Raw genomic sequence first — 18,161 nt, 5'->3', positions numbered from 1 at the left:
GTGATGGTACCAGTTTACACCCACACAGCAGTTTATGAGGATTCCAGATGTTTCATATCCTTCCTAACATTTTATATGTTGAAACTTTAGCCAATCTGATGAGTGTGAAAAAATAAACCAGAGTTTACTTTCCTTTGCATTTCATAAGGCCACCAACTGTACAGTGCAAGTCTGCATCTTTTAGTGTAGAGGTTGTACACTGCACAACTCTAGGGGGCACCGTTCATATTGTAGTCTTTGTGAAAGGCACTCGATAGAGTTAGTGCATGGACAACATATACAGTGGACTGAAGTTAAGGATTCTTCGTCTTTGCCCATTGTTCTCTTGGGTGGTTTGTCTTATTGGAAGAGTTCTTTATTTATTTTGGATATTAATTCTTTTTTGGTTTATATTTGTTACAAACATTTTCATCCAATCTGCAGCTTCTATTAATTTTGTTTAAATAAAGTGTTTAATTCTTTAAAGTTATGAAGCTTTTTCAAATTCCATAATATATGTGGTCACCTTTTATTAAAGAGAGGTGGAGTGATATTCCCATTTAATAAGACAAATCTTTTGTGACATCAAAACAACTTTTCAGCATGCCCTCAGTAAAAATATTACTGAAGAATAATATTGAGGAAATAAAAAACATAATTTTTAAAATTTTAATGTGATAGACCTAGAGTCTGTCATACAGAGTGAAGTAAGTCAGAAGGAGAAAAACAAATACCGTATGCTAACACATATATATGGAATCTAAGAAACAAAAAAATGTCATAAGAACCTAGGGGTAAGACGAGAATAAAGACACAGACCTACTAGAGCATGGACTTGAGGATATGGGGAGGGGGAAGGGTAAGCTGTGACAAAGTGAGAGAGTGGCATAGACATATATATACTACCAAACGTAAAATAGATAGCTAGTGGGAAGCAGTCACATAGCACAGGGAGATCAGCTAGGTGGTTTGTGACCATCTAGAGGGCTGGGATAGGGAGGGAGACGCAAGAGGGAAGAGATATGGGAACATATGTATATGTATAACTGATTCACTTTGTTATAAAGCAGAAACTAACGCACCATTGTAAAGCAATTATACTCCAATAAAGATGTTAAAAAAATTTTTAATGTACTTAAATTTAACCTTTTTCTTTATTGTTTGTATTTTTGTAGCTTATCTTAAGAACTTCCTCCCAACTCTTTTTATTTTTTATTTTTTTTGCGGTACGCGGGTCTCTCACCGCGTGGCCTCTCCCGTTGTGGAGCACAGGCTCCGGACGCGCAGGCTCAGCGGCCATGGCCCACGGGCCCAGCCGCTCCGCGGCATGTGGGACCCTCCCGGACCGGGGCACGAACCCGCGTCCCCTGCATCGGCAGGCGGACTCTGAACCACTGTGCTACCAGGGAAGTCCCCAACTCTTTTTATTTTGAATTTTTATTTTATATTGGAGTATAGTTGATTAACAATGTTGTGTTAGTTTCAGGTGTACAGCAAAGTGATTCAGTTATATATATATACATGTATCTATTCTTTTTCAAATTCTTTTCCCATTTAGGATATTACAGAATATTGAGCAGAGTTCCCTGTGCTATACAGTAGGTCCTTGTTGGTTATCTATTTTAAATATAGTAGTGTGTACATTGTCAGTCCCAAACTCCCAATTTATCCTTCCCCCCTTACCTTTCCCCTTTGGCAACCATAAGTTTGTCTTCCAGGTCTGTGAGCCTGTTTCTGTTTTGTAAATAAGTTCATTTGTATCACTTTTTTTTTTTTTTTTTTTTTTTTTTTTAGATTCAGCATGTAAGTGGTATCATGTGATATTTGTCTTTGTCTGGCTTACTTCACTTAGTATAATAATCTCCAGGTCCATCCATGTTGCTGCAAATGGCATTATTTCGTTCTTTTTAAAGTTTTGCTTTTCCAGCTTTAGATGTTTAATTCACCTTGAATTTATTTTATAATCCTGTTATATAGTATAGGAATCTATTTTCATGTATATATAACCAATTTTAAATAATGGATTAACTAGTTCATCATTTCCCCTTTGATTTTTCACTCCAGATACTTTAAAGTACTGCCTTTTTTTTTTTTTTTTTTTTTTTTTTTTGGCCATTCAGCTTGCGGGGATCTTAGTTCCCGGACCAGGGATAGAACCTGTGCCCCCTGCAGTGGAAGTGCAGAGTCCTAACCAGTAGACTGCCACAGAATTCCCAAAATACAGCTATGTTTTAAACATGGATCTGTTTCTGGGTTTCTGTTGTGTTCCCTGGTTTATGTGTCTGTCTCTTTGCCATATGGCACAGTCTTAATTACTTAATTACTGCTAATACAAATCTCCCTGGCCTGTTTTTCTTAACACTTCTTGGTTATCCTTGGCTTTTGCTCTCCTACATGGATTTTACCATCAATTGTCAGATACCACACATACACACACATACCTGATTGGGATTTTTATTGAAATTGCATTAAACTCACAGATTAACCTGGAGGCAATATGCATCTTTACCATATTGGATGTTCTCATCCTGGAATATGGTATATTAGTGTATCTTATATTAAGTTTATTCCTATGCACTTATACATTTTGCTCCTATTGAAACTGAAATTTTTTCCTGTAATATTCCCTAACTGGTTACAAATGGTGTGTAGAAACATCATCAATAGTTGTAACTGATCTTGTATCCAGCAACTATGGAGAACTTTCTTATTCTAATTTGTATAGATTCTCTTAGATTTTTCTATGTGGATTATCACTGTCTGTATATTATGGTTTAGTCTTCCTTTCTGATTCTTATGGCTCTCATTTACATTTCCTCATTATATTCGTTTTATGCCAGGACAAAGTTGAGTAAAAGCACTGATCGCAGACTTCAACAGCTTCACTGAGATATAATTCACATACCATAAAGTTCACCCTTTAGATTTCCTTTTTTAGTTCCTGTTTTTAATAGGAATGCCTCTGAAATTTTACCATATAAGTAACTAATTGCTGCAGTCCCATTTGTTAACTGGTTCGTCATTTCCCTGATGACTTGTCATGCCACCTCTGACATGTTTTATACACAGATCTATTTCTGGGTTCTGTTCCATTAAAGTATTTGTCTATCCCATTGTCAGTACCACACTGCCATACTCACCATAGCTTTATATACTAATGTACATATTTGCTATAGAGTTTTTATGAATACCCTTTATCAAATTAAAGAAATCTTAATTTGCTAAGAAGTTTAAAAATAAAAAACTATAAATAGGTTTTGAGTTGTTTCAGGTGCTTTCCCTTCATCTAGGACATGATCATATAGTTTTTGCCATGTGATCAGGCCATCCAGGATGCCTTGTTCTCTTGCTCTCTGTACATCCCCTGCTTAACCAGTCCCTGCTTCACCTACACCCTACTCACATGGCTGACCTTCCCTCTTAATCATAGAGCCTGATCAGTAACTGCCTATGTACTTGCCCCCAGCTAGTGATTCTTCTAATCTTTATATCAAAACAGCTCCACCCTGCTAGTTTTATCAAAGGGGGTTTGAGGGACATGCCTCTCTGATGGTTTCCCTGGTAATGGATGAGCCAACCTGACATCAGTTCCCCATAACAGGTAACCTTCCCCCCCACACACAGCTTTCTGGACTTCTGCCATGTCCTGCCTGCTGTCTGCCATCCACAGTGGAGTGTCACTCCAGGACCCTTTTGCTCTGGATGTGTAAGATCCCCTATCCATTAAACAACTGATGTCTCTGTCACTGACTCTGGGCTCTTTCTTCAGTCTGAGGCTGGGCAAGTACAGGCCTTGAAGGCCTGCGGGGTACAGCCCAACATTCTCCTTTGTTAAATTTGGGGTTTTAGGGCTTCCCTGGTGGTGCAGTGGTTGAGAGTCCACCTGCCGATGCAGGGGACACGGGTTCATGCCCTGGTCCAGGAAGATCCCACATGCCGCGGAGCGGCTGGGCCCGTGAGCCATGGCCACTGAGCCTGCGCGTCCGGAGCCTGTGCTCCACAACGGGAGAGGCCACAACAGTGAGAGGCCCAAGTACCGCAAAAAAAAAAAAAAAAAAAATTGGTGTTTTATTAACAGACATAATGATGAACTATATAACCCATTCTTGGGCTAAGTGCTACCTGGTCATGATTGTTTTGGTATACTACTGAATTTTATTTACTAATATTTAGGATTTTTCTATGTTGATGAGATCAATGTATAATTTTTCTCATAAAGTTTTGGCCATTGAGATTTTGTCTCAAAATTAATTTTTGATTATTCCCTTTTCCTAATCTCTGAAATTTTAAGAAAGGATTAAAGGTTCCTTACATAGTTTGATAAAATTCATCTGTAAAATCTTACTAGTGTCTGTTACAGACTAGAGTCGGGGGAGACTACGTGCAACTTTTTTTTTTTGGCCACACTGCGTGGCTTGTGGGATCTCAGTTCCCCGAACAAGGATTGAGCCCAGGCCCTCGGCAGTGAAAGTGCAGAGTCCTAACCACTGGACTGCCAAGGAATTCCCTTTTTAAAAAAAAAAAACCTTCACTCATCTGTTGCATTTTAAAAGCAGTATTAACATATCCATTTTTATTGACTGATATTACAAATAAGGCTGCTTGAATAGTTTTTATAGGTAACAGTTATTCTCTCCTCTGTTCCAATAATACTTTCTACATACCACTTAGAACAGTGCTTTGTAATTGTTTATGTGTTGGTTAGCACCAGACTGTAAGCTTCTGGAGTAGGGGGTAATGCTTTATTCATATTTTCCCCAGTGTCTAGCACAGTGTGAGACATACTGTAAATAGGAAAAAAAAAAATCACAAAATGACACTGCCAGCTATGTCTTTTCCCTTAAATCTCAAGTTTGGAGTCTCAGTTCTGCCACTCGTTGGCAGTGTGGCTGGCTGCAAGAATGACACTATCTCGTAAGGGCTTTTTGAAGATTAATTGCAACAATGTATGTAAATTATCTGGTATATCTAGTGAGTGCTCAATAAATGCTAACTATAAACTACTTTTAAAAGAAAAACAGTTGGCTTTCTGATCCCATCTGGAAAGCTGACATTAGTAGAGTACTTGGAGGGATTGCTTACATAATTTGGTAAAGATGAAGTTAAATCTCTTTGTTCCTTCCCCAGTAGAAAATTGGATAGTCATTTTAACTACATGTTCTTAGATCCCTGGATGATACCTGGTTTCTTTATTCTGATGATCTGTGTAATGGCTTTAGCCTCCAGCCACAGTCTGGGGAAGACTTAGAGAAGTAAATAAGCATTTCCTTTTAGATGCATCTGTGTAGTGGCAAGCCTACACATCTAATTTGTGAGAAATCATAAAATGTATGGCCTGGAAAAATCTGAATTTTCATTTGTAGAAAGTGGTTGTAAAGCAGCACCATGAATGCATGTACATATAACGTGTATGGTTATCATTCCAACACGGTATGTAATAGTAAAAGACTGCAAACCACCCAAATGCCGTTAATAGGGCACTAGTTAGGAATGTTGCTGAAAACTCAGCCTCTGTGCACCAGTGCTGCATTCAATCTCGGAGACAAGAGTTTTGGGTGAAGCAGAAAAGCTTTATTGCTTTGCCAAGCAAAGGGGGACACAGTGGGCTCGTGCCTCAAAAACTGTGTATCCCAACCCCGGGGGGATTTGGTGAGGAGTTTTATAGCAATGGGCAGAGTTGCCCATAAGATTAGGGTGTGTGCAGGGCCTGCATCCCTTTAATCTGGCCCCAGGTGGTCTCCTCCTACTGAGCTTCTGTTTCCCTTAATGTGGCCTCAGGTGGTCTCTCTCTTTTTTTTTTTAATATTTATTTATTTGGCTGCCTGGGTCTTAGTTGCAGCACGTGGGATCTTTAGTTGAGGCATGGGGGAATCTAGTTCCCTGACCAGGGATCGAACCTAGGTCCCCTGCGTTGGGAGCAAGGAGTCTTAGCCACTGGACCACCAGGGCAGTCCCAGGCCTCAGATGGTCTCTTGATAAGCTTCTCTGGTTCCTTTAATTTGGCCTCAGGTGGTCTTCTCTGGAATGAAGAATGCTAACATCTTCCATTTGTTGGGAGTTTTAGTTCTGTAAAGAGCTCAACGGTGTTATGTGTACCCCTTGACCTGGAACCAGGACCTGCCCCAAGGCTACACTGTTGTTTCTTGGCTGCTCCTACCACCTTGTCTCTGCATCCCCTCCCTTCCCTGATCAGCAGCTGTTTGAATCTGCCCTTCGAAACTCAGGGAAGGTCATGGAGGCTGGAGTCTATTCCCTACAAGAAACGGCGAACACGTAAAGGCTTCTGTGCCCAGGAGCCCCACAGGGTCCTGTTCAGTTTCAGTAATAATGATATATCCACACAATGCGATACTAAAATAAATTTAAAGGCTTTCTATGAACTGATATGGAAAGATCACTAGGATATACTGTTTTTAAAAAAACCAATGTACTTAAGTATAGATATAATGTGTTCTCTTTTGTATAAGAAAAAAACATTTTGGACATATATTCATATTTAACTGAACTTGCAAAAACAAACTCTGAAAAGAAACAAGATGCCAGTACAAGTAGTTTCCCAAAAAGTGGAGGGTTAGGGTAATCAGAAAACAGTGGTGGGAGAAGGACTTCTCCATGTATACCTTTTTAGAGAGACTTGACATCTGAATCATGTGAATATATTAACCACTTAAAAAAAAAGTTCCCTCCTCATGACACAGACCACTGCTTCCTGTGCCCAGCTGTGCTGCCATAGGCCCCACAAATCCTCCTCCTAGCCTGGCAGATGTAGGAGCTACTTCTCTGACCCATTTATAAGAAGGTGAATAAAGGACATGGTCACACTGCAATGCCTTTATAAGAGGAAGTTTTATTGTTAATTATTTACCTTAACAGTTTCAGAAAGAGGAACAGATTAGCTCAGTCCAACATGATTGGCAGTTGGCAAAATCTAGTGAAGCAAGTGTTCTGATTGCTAAGGATTTAATTTGGATGCTTTTAACACTTAGCCATCTAACACCTCAAACATAATCGAGAATAAATGCATCATCTCCCTCCCTTTCATTTTAATTCCCACCTACCTCTCTTCAATATGGAAATATCTTCGTTAAATAAGATTCCCAGAGGAACAAGTTCCCTGGAGAGTATAGCCATGAGGACAGTGCACAAAAAGAAAAACTCAAAATAAAACTCTGTATGATAATTTACTAGTCTAAGGAAACAATACCTTCCAATATATTAAGAAATAAATCCAGTTACAAATGTACTGATAGGTCTATGTTAAGAGGTTCTGGTATAGTAACTGAAAATGGCCAGCTATTTACAAGATACACAAGCAGGAATGGTGCACCTAGCCCAGCACTGGCCCTCAGAAACCAAAAGTGTTTTCTCCACTGTAGGCCACATACAAGAATCCATCTTCATCTTTTTCCTTCTCGTAAAGCTGTCCCATAGTTAGGCTTGAAAGAGAAAAACAAAAAACAACATTGAGAATTGGGTTTGATTACTGAGTCTACGTGTTGGGAGAAAGATGGCTTGAGGATAAGGAATTTCACTACTTAAAACTAGCTACTCTGTCACACCTTTGGTGGTAGGTGATAAAAAGTAATTCTCTGGGAATCGGTAGATAAGACTAGAATCAACCTCCATCCTCCTGTCCCAGGCAAGGCCATTTGACTCACCCTTACACCAAGGTATTCCTTCAGAAGCCAGCTCTAGCTCCTAGGGTGGATGTGGTTGGTTAGTACTGGTTAGTGCTTTCGCAATGCTTTCTGAATGGGGGGGGTGGGGGCTAGGGAGAAAAGCTAATAAGCAAAATAAGAGTCTAAGAGGCCCATCCCTGTGTGGGTGAGAGACAAAGGTAAGGACGAGTACTTGTGCTTTCCTCTCCTCAGGGCTGGTCTATTTGAAGATTTATAATTCATACCTAGCATGATAAAGAATGAGTGGGCTGATTCCTGTGGAAGTTCGCCCGCCAGAAACCCTGTGCCCCAGAGATCTGCATCAGCGTCATCGAAGGGAAGTTACTTTCCTCACATGTAATGCAAAAAGCTCTCATATTATATCTGGGATCCAAAGAAGTTTTGCCCAAGCTTCCTAAGAACCCTCCAGAAATAGATATTGCTCAAACTAAACATGTGTGGGTGGGAGAGCTGGCTTTCCCTCAGCAGTAAAACAGACTGCAGCAGGGGAGACCTAATCTAGTTCTCTGCTGAGGTGCACTGGCTCCAGAGTAAGACTAGTAACACCTGGAGCCCCAGGTGAGCTCTGGCCACATGACTGCTCTACTAGAGATAAGCAGGAGGTGCAGACATGTGCTAAACCTCAGCGTGACCATGTGTGGTGGGGTCAACCAGAACCAGCACTGACAAAGCAGTCTGAGAGCCGGCCCCCGAGGTGACAGAGGTCACTAAGCCCGGACAGGTCTTAACAGATGCTTAAATGCAGGACTCAGGAGAACAAGGGCCAGAGGGTAGATAAAGAGGGGTTGGAGGCCTCAAGCTGGTGAAGCAAAGACTGCGCCATGCTGCTGCTTTGCTCCTGGCAGCTGTATGGGACCACCATGTAAACAGGAATGCAGACCACATTTACTTATAAAGGGGAGTTTTTCTCCTTTCCTACTCTTCCTGCCCATTTTCAAGCTTAGCTGGTTCGGCTGTGTGGGTAGATGAGAACTAGTAATAACGTAGGCGTGGATGAGTATGAATACAGAATGGCCTGTCACTGGCATCTTGTACAATAAAATCGTGCTTCCTGTGAGGATCTAACTGGAATTTGTAAAATAAGGACTCCCTGAAACAGCACTGTCCACTACAAATTTCTCCTGTGATAGAAATGTCCTATATTTCTGCTGTCCAATGCAGTCGCCACTATGTTCAGCACTTTAAATGTGGCTCATCTGAATTGCTATGTGCTGTAAGGGTAAAACATACACAAGATTTCAAAGTATCAGAGTATGAAAAAAAAGATGTAAAATATCTCAATTTTGACTACATGTTGAAATGATGCCATTTTGGATATACCAGATAAAAAAATATACTATTAAAATTAACTTCACCTGTTTTTCTTTTTTTTATGTGGCTACTAGAGAATTTTAGATTGCATATGTGGTTCACATGCCATTTCTATTGACGACACTGCCCTGGAACATGTGAGGACTTGGGGGGCAGCAGGTAGAGGGAGGAACCCGTGCCCATGAGAACACCTGTGGTGGGTGGTAGGTCTCAACCTCAGCTGCACAGCAGAAACAATGGGGAGCTTGAAAGACATGCCCCACCTCAGACCAATTAAATCAGAATCTCTGGAGGTAGGACCCAGGCATCAGTAAGTTTTAAAATGCCCAAGATGGGGACTTCCTGGTGGCACAGTGGTTAAGAATCCGCCTGCCAATTCAGGTGACACGGGTTCGAGCCCTGGTCCAGGAAGATCCCACATGCCGCAGAGCAACTAAGCCTGTGCGCCACAACTACTGAGCCCACATGCCACAACTACTGAAGCCTGTGCGCCTAGAGCCCATGCTCCGCAACAAGAGAAGCCTCCGCAATGAGAAGCCTGCGCTCCGCGATGAAGAGTAGCCCCCACTCACCGCAACTAGAGAAAGCCCGCCCGCGCGCAGCAAGACCGAACGCAGCCAAAATAAATTAATTAGTTTTTTAAAAATGCCCAAGATGATTCCACAGGCAGCCAAGTTGAGAAACAATCCCCTTGCCAGAGGGAGAGATGCTTGTCTGTCTTTGTTTGTTTTGGAGATGCTTATCTTTAAAAGCATGGGATTAGGAAGTAGAGTGAGCCAGGAAGTGGAGTGAAGAGCCAGCAACTAGCAAAGGGCTTGAACAAGTAGCGGGGGTCTCTCAAGAAGACTTTTACCCTGGTGGTTAGGAATGCCCTGAGGAACCCAGCTTTTCCCTGAGAATCCTCAGAATGAGGCAAAGGGGAAAACAGCTACTGCTACTGCCACAACTCTCTTGCCCCGCTTGGTACAAGTGTCCAGGGTGACCGTGATAAGACCTGAACTACAGTCTCCCCACTATCATTACCAAAGGGGTTTGGAAGGAGCAGACACTGTGTGCAATTCAAAGGCGGCAGCCACACCTTGATGCCTATGTCAAGTTTGGTTCCATCTGCCAGACTAAGTTCTGCTCTTCTCCTAGCAAGTTACAAGCCCAAGGGCAGTGACTCTAAGTTGTGCTGCTGAGTTAGAAATACTTGAGGAGCTTATAAACCCCAGACTCTGAACGTTGTCTGCAGTGAACAAGACCACGGAACGACTACTGTCTAAGGCAGGCTCTGAGACTGACGGGGTTGGGGGAGGAGGACCCATAATCATGTGGCTTTCTGTCTTCAGATTCCATTGTCTTTTAAGTAAAACTTTGGTTTATATATTTAACAGTGCCCTAGCAGCTATAAAGGCTGATCATAAAAATTCTAATTATAATAGCAAACACTATGTGCCAAGCACTTGTTTTAAGTGCATTACATGTATTAACTCTTTACCCTCAGAACAATCTTAGGAGGCAGGTACAATCATAATCCATAGTTCAGATAATAAAAGTGAGGCACAGGGCTTCCCTGGTGGCACAGTGGTTGAGAGTCTGCCTGCCAATGCAGGGGACACGGGTTCGAGCCCTGGTCTGGGAGGATCCCACATGCCGCGGAGCACCTAGGCCCGTGCGCCACAACTACTGAGCCTGTGCGTCTGGAGCCTGTGCTCCGCAACAAGAGGCCGCGATAGTGAGAGGCCCGCGTATCGCGATGAAGAGTGGCCCCGCTCGCCGCAATTAGAGAAAGCCCTCGCACAGAAACGAAGACCCAAAACAGCCAAAATAAATAAGTTAATTTAAAAAACAAAGTGAGGCACAGAGAGGTTAACTAATTCATGCCAGATCACAAAGCTAGGAGACATTCTTACCACCAAGTTGTGCTGCCTCCATGTGAATACACAACTAGATCTAATGACCTAACGTCAGCATTCTTGTACCTTTTGTGAAGACCTCCCTTAGAATAGCACTTCTCACACATACAAACATGCATAGGGAATCACCTGGATGTCTTGTTAAAGTGCCTGTTTTGATTCTGAAGGTCTGGGTCAAGGATGAGATTCTACATTTCTATCTAACAAATTCCTAGGGAAGGCCACTGCTGCCAGCTTCTGTATCACACATTGAGCAGCAGGTCCTTCAGATCCTGTAATTTTACAATTAGATGGCTGTGCCTAATGATTTTAAGAGCCCTTTCACTGTTCTCCTTTTCTCTGCCACGCAGTGTCATGTGGAAACTCTACTTAGTTGGCAGTAGCACAGTGTCCTTATACTCAGGGTATCCCTTGGGCAGGAACTTGAAAACTGACAATGCTCAACACTGGGAGCTAAATGCTCCAGTCAGCAGCCCGTGACTGAACGCCTGATTCCAAGGCTTCTCTAGGTGACGAGAAAGAAGACTGGCGCATCTGTACAGTATAATTCAAAAACAGCACGTGTGGGATCAGGCCACACATACAGAGTCAGAATAACTTGGTCTGGAGCCAAAAAAGAGCAGGGCTACAAATATAGTTTAAAAATACTTTTTTTAAAAGTCCCATTAAGGGGCTTCCCTGGTGGCGCAGTGGTTGAGAATCCACCTGCCAATGCAGGGGACACGGGTTCAAGCCCTGGTCCAGGAGGATCCTACATGCCATGGAGCAACTAAGCCCATACGCCACAACTACTAAGCCTGCGCTCTAGAGCCCGCATGCCACAACTACTGAGCCCGCAAGCCACAACTACCGAAGCCCACGCACCTAGAGCCGTGCTCCACAACAAGAGAAGCCACCGCAATGAGAAGCCCGCGCACCACAACAAAGAGTAGTCCCCGCTCGCCGTAACTAGAGAAAGCCCACATGCAGCAACGAAGACTCAATGCAGCCAAAAATAATAAAATAAATTAAAAAGAAAAAAAAGTCCCATTAAAAGAATAGCCAAGGCGGTTACCCGCTGTCTGGTGCAGCGACCTGGCGTGGGGAGCCGTGGGAGGGGAGGAGAGGGTGTCGCTGTCGCTGATGGCTGAGGCGGCAGGAGGGAAGCTGGATCCCGGGCGGTGGGAGGGAAAGCAGGAGAGAGGGTCTGGTGAGGCGGCAGCACTCAAGGCCACGCTGGGTCAGGCTTGGTTCTTGTGGAGTGGGGTGCAGGGTGCCAAGCCAAAAAAAAGAAGAAAAAAAAAAAGAATAGCCAAGGGCTTCCCTGGTGGTGCAGTGGTTAAGAATCTGCCTGCCAATGCAGGGGACACGGCTTTGAGCCCTGTTCCGGGAAGATCCCACATGCCGCGGAGCAACTAACCTCGCAAGCCACAACTACTGAGCCCACATGCCACAACTACTGAGCCCACATGCCACAACTACTGAAGCGCCCGTGCTCCGCAACAAGAGAAGCCACTCCAATGAGAAGCCCGCACACCACAACGAAGAGTAGTCCCCACTCACCGCAACTAGAGAAAGCCCGCACACAGCAATGAAGACCCAACACAGCCAAAAATAAATAATTAAATTAAATTAAATTTCTTAAAAAAGAGCCCTCTTTAAAAAAAAAGTCATGAGGGACACAAAATAATTAAAAAAAAAAAAAGTATAGCCAAGTGGAAGGGCAGGGATGCAAAACGTGCCCCTTTTCAGCAGGCAGCATACAGCAGAAGGCTGGTGTGTTCCTTTAGGACAAGTTCTGTACACCTCTGAGAAGTCGGGCTCCCCTCTCAGAATCCAGAGGCCCAAGCCACACAGCACCAGATGGGCCACTACTGGAGCAGCAGAGGATCTGAAAGCAAAGAGACACTCATCCAAGAAGAAGGCTGCTGAGCAGTGGTGGTAGGGGACTGCCACCTTCAAGCTCTGAGTCTGACAAGGGAAGAAATGGGAAAGCCAGTGGCAGTTTTAAGCCATGGAGCCAAGCTAAAGGTATGGTGGGACCCTGAAGTACTGAGTGAAGTGAACCTAAATTGCCCCCTAAAACCCTGTCCCCTACACTTCCATTCAAGATAAACTGGTCTAGACAAACTAACCAATAATAAAGGCACTTTTCAGAAGGATCCACACCCAGGAATGGCCATGCTGCTGAGGGCACGCCAGTTTCAAGCTGCTCACCAGCCTACGAACTGGGGGAGGCTGACCTAGAACTGTGTGGATGCCCTATTCCTGCACAGCCTTCCCCTGGGCCCAGGCAAGGCCAGGCTGCGGAGGCTGTGGGGTCCAGCCTGACTCAGGAATTGGCTGGGCTGATGGGCCACCCGGCCATCCATCTGCTCTGCGCCCCACGTGCTTCCACTGTATCTGGATTTATCTCTTTCCCAGCAGGGGGAGGGTGGGTGGGGTGAACTGGGAGGACAACGGCCACTGCTGTGGATCCTGGAAAGGCACAGGCCTCAGAGTGAACGTTAACATGGCCCTAAAGGCTGCCCAAGATTCTAAAATACAAAAATTAACTACTGCTTATTCCTTTTATCAGATTTTTCTCTGATATAAATAAACTCTATTCCACTGTTAAGATAAACCCTGCTCTTGAAGAGGTATTTACCCAGAAATGATCAAATGTGCTTCATTTAAGCACCTTTCTAAATGAAGTCTGGACTGTAAGACATCACAACTTCTTTTACTTAGTACCTCTTTAAGAGCCAGGAGCAACTAAACACCATAATCTTAAACAGCACGGATTTCCCAATGTAACATTCCCAAGTTATAACATCTTAGATATATTTTATTTAATAATATACTCCTGTTTCTATTTTAGACAGGGGATTAAGAAGACTCTTATCTGTGCTCTAAACAAAGACCAAAGGTGGGCACCACTGCCACGTCTGGGTTCCCCTCTAAAGCCGTGACTGGGAAACATACACTGATATTCTTTCTCAAGTCCTGTCTGCACCAAGGCATAGTTTTCCCTTCGTTTCTGGCCCAATTCTGGATGCAGGCACCTAGGCAGAGAATTCAACTTTTCAATGGGAAATGGGAAAAGGCAGTTGAGATTTCCCCTTTTTTAAAAAAGAGAACTCAGAATTTTGAAAGTAAAACTCTTAGAGACTTGCTTCTGTCTCTATTTCTAGAATCAATATTTAATACTAACTACTCAAACAATAATCACGTTATTTTACGTGATGGTCACCTGCAAAGTTCCGCTCCAAGGCAGGAACAAATGAAGTTACTTTCGCTCAGCCTCAGACGTAAATTATCCTTGTGTAGATCTGTCTGTTATGGTATGGGGGAGGGCTCCTCCTCTCTCAACTCTGATTTCCCCAGCCACTCTCCAAAGGCTGCAAGCACTGGCTGAAGGTTAAAGGAGGCTCCATGCTTCCCTAAGGAGGCTGAAAAGTGCTACGAAAGAGGCTGCTACTGCCTTGGGGAGGAAATGGCAACACTGAGTCAAACAATAGCTTTAGGAAGGAGACTGGCAATTTTGTTTGTGAAGCCATCAGTTGCATAAAGGCCAATGATGTCACATGCCTCTTTTATTTATAAGCAAATTTGTTTTTAAGAATAAAACCAAACAAACAAAGAACTGGTACATTAAATATGGGGCAGGAAGTCATTAACTGGGTCCAAGGGCGCTGAAGAGCCTGGGCAGAGGGGCTGGTTAGTGACTTGGGTCACTGGTGTAATCTGTTTCAGGGAGGATTCTTACCAGGTTGGAAAGGCAAATAAAACTTAGAGAGAAAATGGCCCTGAAGCAGCCTCTGCCGCCCTGAGAATCACTTTTCATTTCCAATTCTATTTATATTTCAGGGATAATGGGGGAGAGGGCGTTAGTTAAAATCTTCAGCCATTTTAATTGCTAGATAACGTAATCTTAATGTCTCCAGAAGCCTGCTTCCTTTCAAGAAGTATCAGAGGATTAGAATCAAGGAAAATAAAACTCAATGCCACAGATCCTAGTCACCTACTTCCTCCCATAGGAAGCCACCACCAGGAAGGAGAAAACATAGGGCCACCAAGGAGCTGCAGAAGTTGCAGGTGGCATGAATGAAGATTTACCTCCCCCACTACCTGAAGGGAAGCGGAGAGTGACCACAGATGCCCAGGGCTTCACCACCCTTCCCTGGTGAAGAGTGTGCCTAGCACCACACTGCCCAGAGGCCTGCGAAGGAAGGCTGGGAGAGCCCAATGGGATGACCAGGTCACCCCTGGCGACACCACAGCTTCCTGAGCTACAGCTGTAAGCAGACCAATGGCACCCATTAGGCAGGACCTGGCCTGTCTCCTCAAGCAGAACCTTGGCCTAACGGAAGAACCTTCCATTTCTCCCTTATACTCTGCCAAACACCAAGAGGTGGAGGTGGTAGAGACTGGGAAAGAGAAAATCAGACCAAAAAGTAGCCAGAGTTGTCTACCTTTCGTAGGAAAAGGACTAGAACTTGGCTTAGGCCTCTTCTGGAGCTTTCAAGGATTTTCAAAAGAAACATATTTTGGCCACATTGGGCTAGTTCCCAGGAGTTCTTAAAGCCTTAGCTTCAGAAGTACTATTTTTGGGGGGATAACAAATGAAACTTAAGTTTGGGTCACTAAGATGAGACGCAGCCAGGAATTCACATTCAGAGGAGGGGCCTAGAAGTACTCAAATCAGTAATAGGAAAGGACTGACCAGGGATACAGACTGAGCCAGAAAATTTTCCTCTTTCCACAGAGGACTAAAGTCAGACTGTCAACTACCTAGAAGGGAACTGTAATGCCCCTGCCTAGATTCAGGCCCCAAGTTATCCCAAAGATTGCTTCCAGGCAGCACAAGAGCAAGAGCAAGGGGGTGGTTACTCTGAAAGTCAGAGCAGGTGGTACCAAGAGAGGTGTAAGTCTGTAAAGAGACCTCAGAGCCCTTTGCTGGCCAGCAGCCATTTCCACGTACTTGAGGATCAGGCAGCTGCTCTCAGGGTACTCTCACAGTGGCCAGAGCTGAGCCTGGAAAGCGAGCAAGTAGGCAGGGTGATTAACTGAAGCTGAGCCTCAGCAGAGACCACAAGCTCCTGGGGAAGAACGACAGGACTTATTTCATGGATCATTTGGAGAAAACCTCGTTTCAGGCTTCAGTTCTACTGATAGCTTAAGCCTAATTAAGTCCTGAACTATTTAAAAGGATTCTTGGGTGTTTGAGGATAAAAAAAAAAAAAGAAATGATGATATTTAAGTCCAGGCCTTGTTCTGTTTTTTTAACCCAAAGCGCACACCCACCTATTGAAGCCCTTTCTTGTTTTCCTTGAACTCCTGATGTCAGGGAGCACAAAAATCAGATTTCTCGTCAGGACCTCTAAGAGTTTTCAGACCTCCAAAGTTTTGAGTTCTGTAAGCAATCAAGCAGCTGGCCAATAGCAGTAAACAGCTCTCACCTGGACTGTGGGACTGTCTTATCCACAAACAGGAATATTGCCTTTTCAGAAGGAAGCTGGATCCTTTTCCTGATGATCCACATGAACTGAGCCACAGTGATGTCAGATGGAACCAGATACTTCCGTTTGTCAATGTCAACAATCTGAGAGCCTGAGACTTTTTCCACAATCACCTGTGAAAGCAAAGAAAGGTCAGGACTAGATTTCTAATGTGAGGCTCTGGCCCTGCATTGTTGGAGAGCTGATGAACAGTGTGTGGGCAAGGAGGTGTTTGGGAAACTGCATAACATGAGAAAATATGCCCCTGATTTAATAAACCACACACTCTGGAGGTTAAGAACTGATATAAATGTGTTATAGGGAAACGGTAAGTGCTTTTCTGTGGTCAACTATTATATTTCTCATCCCTGATATCAGCACGCATAAGAGAAACACAGCCCTCACTACAAAGCTTTTCAACATTTTGTCTGGGCAGACTCGAAAATATCTGGTGAGGGTTTCCTCTACAGCCTGTCACTCCAGGCTGGACCACAGAATGGATCTGCCTTCACACTACAGAGGAATTAAGATCTCAAGGAACACAGGAAATGAGAATGGATGGACTAATGGGAATGACTGGCAAGCCCAGCCAGCCAAGAACGAAGCTCTTCATTTGGCCTGTTGCTTCTCTCTGAACTAAGTTGCAAATTTATCCCTCCTGCCCCCTCCCCAAAGGAACTGTTCACAAGCAATAAGCTACAATAACAGGCCTGGATGTCCTTAAAAATAAATAAGGGTTACAGAAACTATCTCCCCTACCATGGGATAAATACAGGATAAGTATCATTGATTAAACACAAGCCACTAGAACTGGCTTCTCAGATTTTTTTAGTCAGGAAAGGATGTCAAGATCAGAGTGAGAAAAGGGAACTAGAAGTCAGGTAAAGATGGAGGCTCAAAGTTAAAGATCAATGTCCTGAGACTAAAGTACCACTTCCAAGACCAAAGTGAAAGTCTCCCTCCACCACCATTCCCAAAAGTGGCTGTGACCTGTTGCCCTGTCCTAGAACATCGTTTATTACATAATTGTCTAGGGAAGCCCAGAGGCTTCTGACAGCTTGTTGGCCTAGATCAGGAGATTCAGCACTGAGGCATCCTGAACAGCATCAACTCAAGCCCCTCACGCCCCGGCCCCAGCTGGTCCCTTACCCAGTCTGGCCCATCTACTACTATAACTGGGACTGGAATCTAAACTTGTCAACTGTTGAATGGTCTGGGGCCCTATCACGCGTCCTAAACAGCAAGGGTGACAGCGAGGTGAGGGGGCGGGGAGTCCACTCACCGGAACCCGGTCGGGATATTTCGCTCGGATCTTCGCAGATTCCACGCATCTGTGTTCTATGGGAGAAACGCACCGGGCTGACTGTCGCGCCTGACCGGCCGGCCGGGTCCCGAGCCCCCGGCCCTCCTCCCCACCGTGACCTGCGAACGCCCCAGGTCCTCGTTCAGGCGTCCCGGCAACCTCGGTCCCCGGTCCACTGGCTCCGGAAGGTCCCGCAGAGGTCGGCGCGGGGTGGGTGGGCAGCCGCCCGGGGTGCCGGGACCTCGGCGACCCGAGACCAGAGTGCGGCATCCGCCCCACCGGGCCCAACCCAGGGCGGCCCGAGTGGGGGAGGGGGCCCACCCGCCGCCCCAGCCCCCACGGCGGGGCCAATGGCCGAGCGCTTACCCAGCGAGTGGTCCTCCTTGAACATCCACTTCATGGCGGCGGCGGCAGCGGGGAAAGGATGCAGCCGGCTCTCGGAGCCGCGGAGCTCAGCGCACCAACCACAACAACAACGACGGCGGCGGCGGCGGCAGCGGTAGCGGCAGCGGCGGCGGCGGCGACTACACGG

At 44.7% G+C, this 18,161-nt stretch overlaps 1 protein-coding gene across 1 annotated transcript; it reads right to left on the bottom strand.

The window, feature by feature from the left end:
* Positions 1 to 6,806: 6,806 nt before the first annotated feature.
* On the bottom strand, positions 6,807 to 18,161 carry GABARAPL2 (GABA type A receptor associated protein like 2). The gene is made up of 4 exons (XM_082677526.1): positions 17,996 to 18,161; positions 17,609 to 17,664; positions 16,288 to 16,460; positions 6,807 to 7,415 (listed from the first exon to the last, which is right to left on the bottom strand). Exons 1-4 carry the CDS (start codon positions 18,027 to 18,029, stop codon positions 7,325 to 7,327), a joined length of 354 nt encoding a protein of 117 aa, XP_082533652.1. The 5' UTR covers positions 18,030 to 18,161; the 3' UTR covers positions 6,807 to 7,324.

Source organism: Grampus griseus (genome assembly GCF_964374135.1).
Source record: "Grampus griseus genome assembly, chromosome: 19".
NCBI classification, from domain to species: Eukaryota; Metazoa; Chordata; class Mammalia; order Artiodactyla; family Delphinidae; genus Grampus; species Grampus griseus.
This window is presented reverse-complemented; position numbering and strand designations above follow the sequence as displayed.

Bases quoted from the DNA above. Each gene is read 5' to 3' on its own strand.
- GABARAPL2 (XM_082677526.1), bottom strand. From the start codon at position 18,029: ATGAAGTGGATGTTCAAGGAGGACCACTCGCTGG. The intron at 17,665-17,995 runs GTAAGCGCTCGG...TTTCTCCCATAG, and splicing joins CAAGGAGGACCACTCGCTGG to AACACAGATGCGTGGAATCT. The intron at 7,416-16,287 runs GTGAGAGCTGTT...TTCTCTTTCAAG, and splicing joins AAGACAGTCCCACAGTCCAG to CCTAACTATGGGACAGCTTT.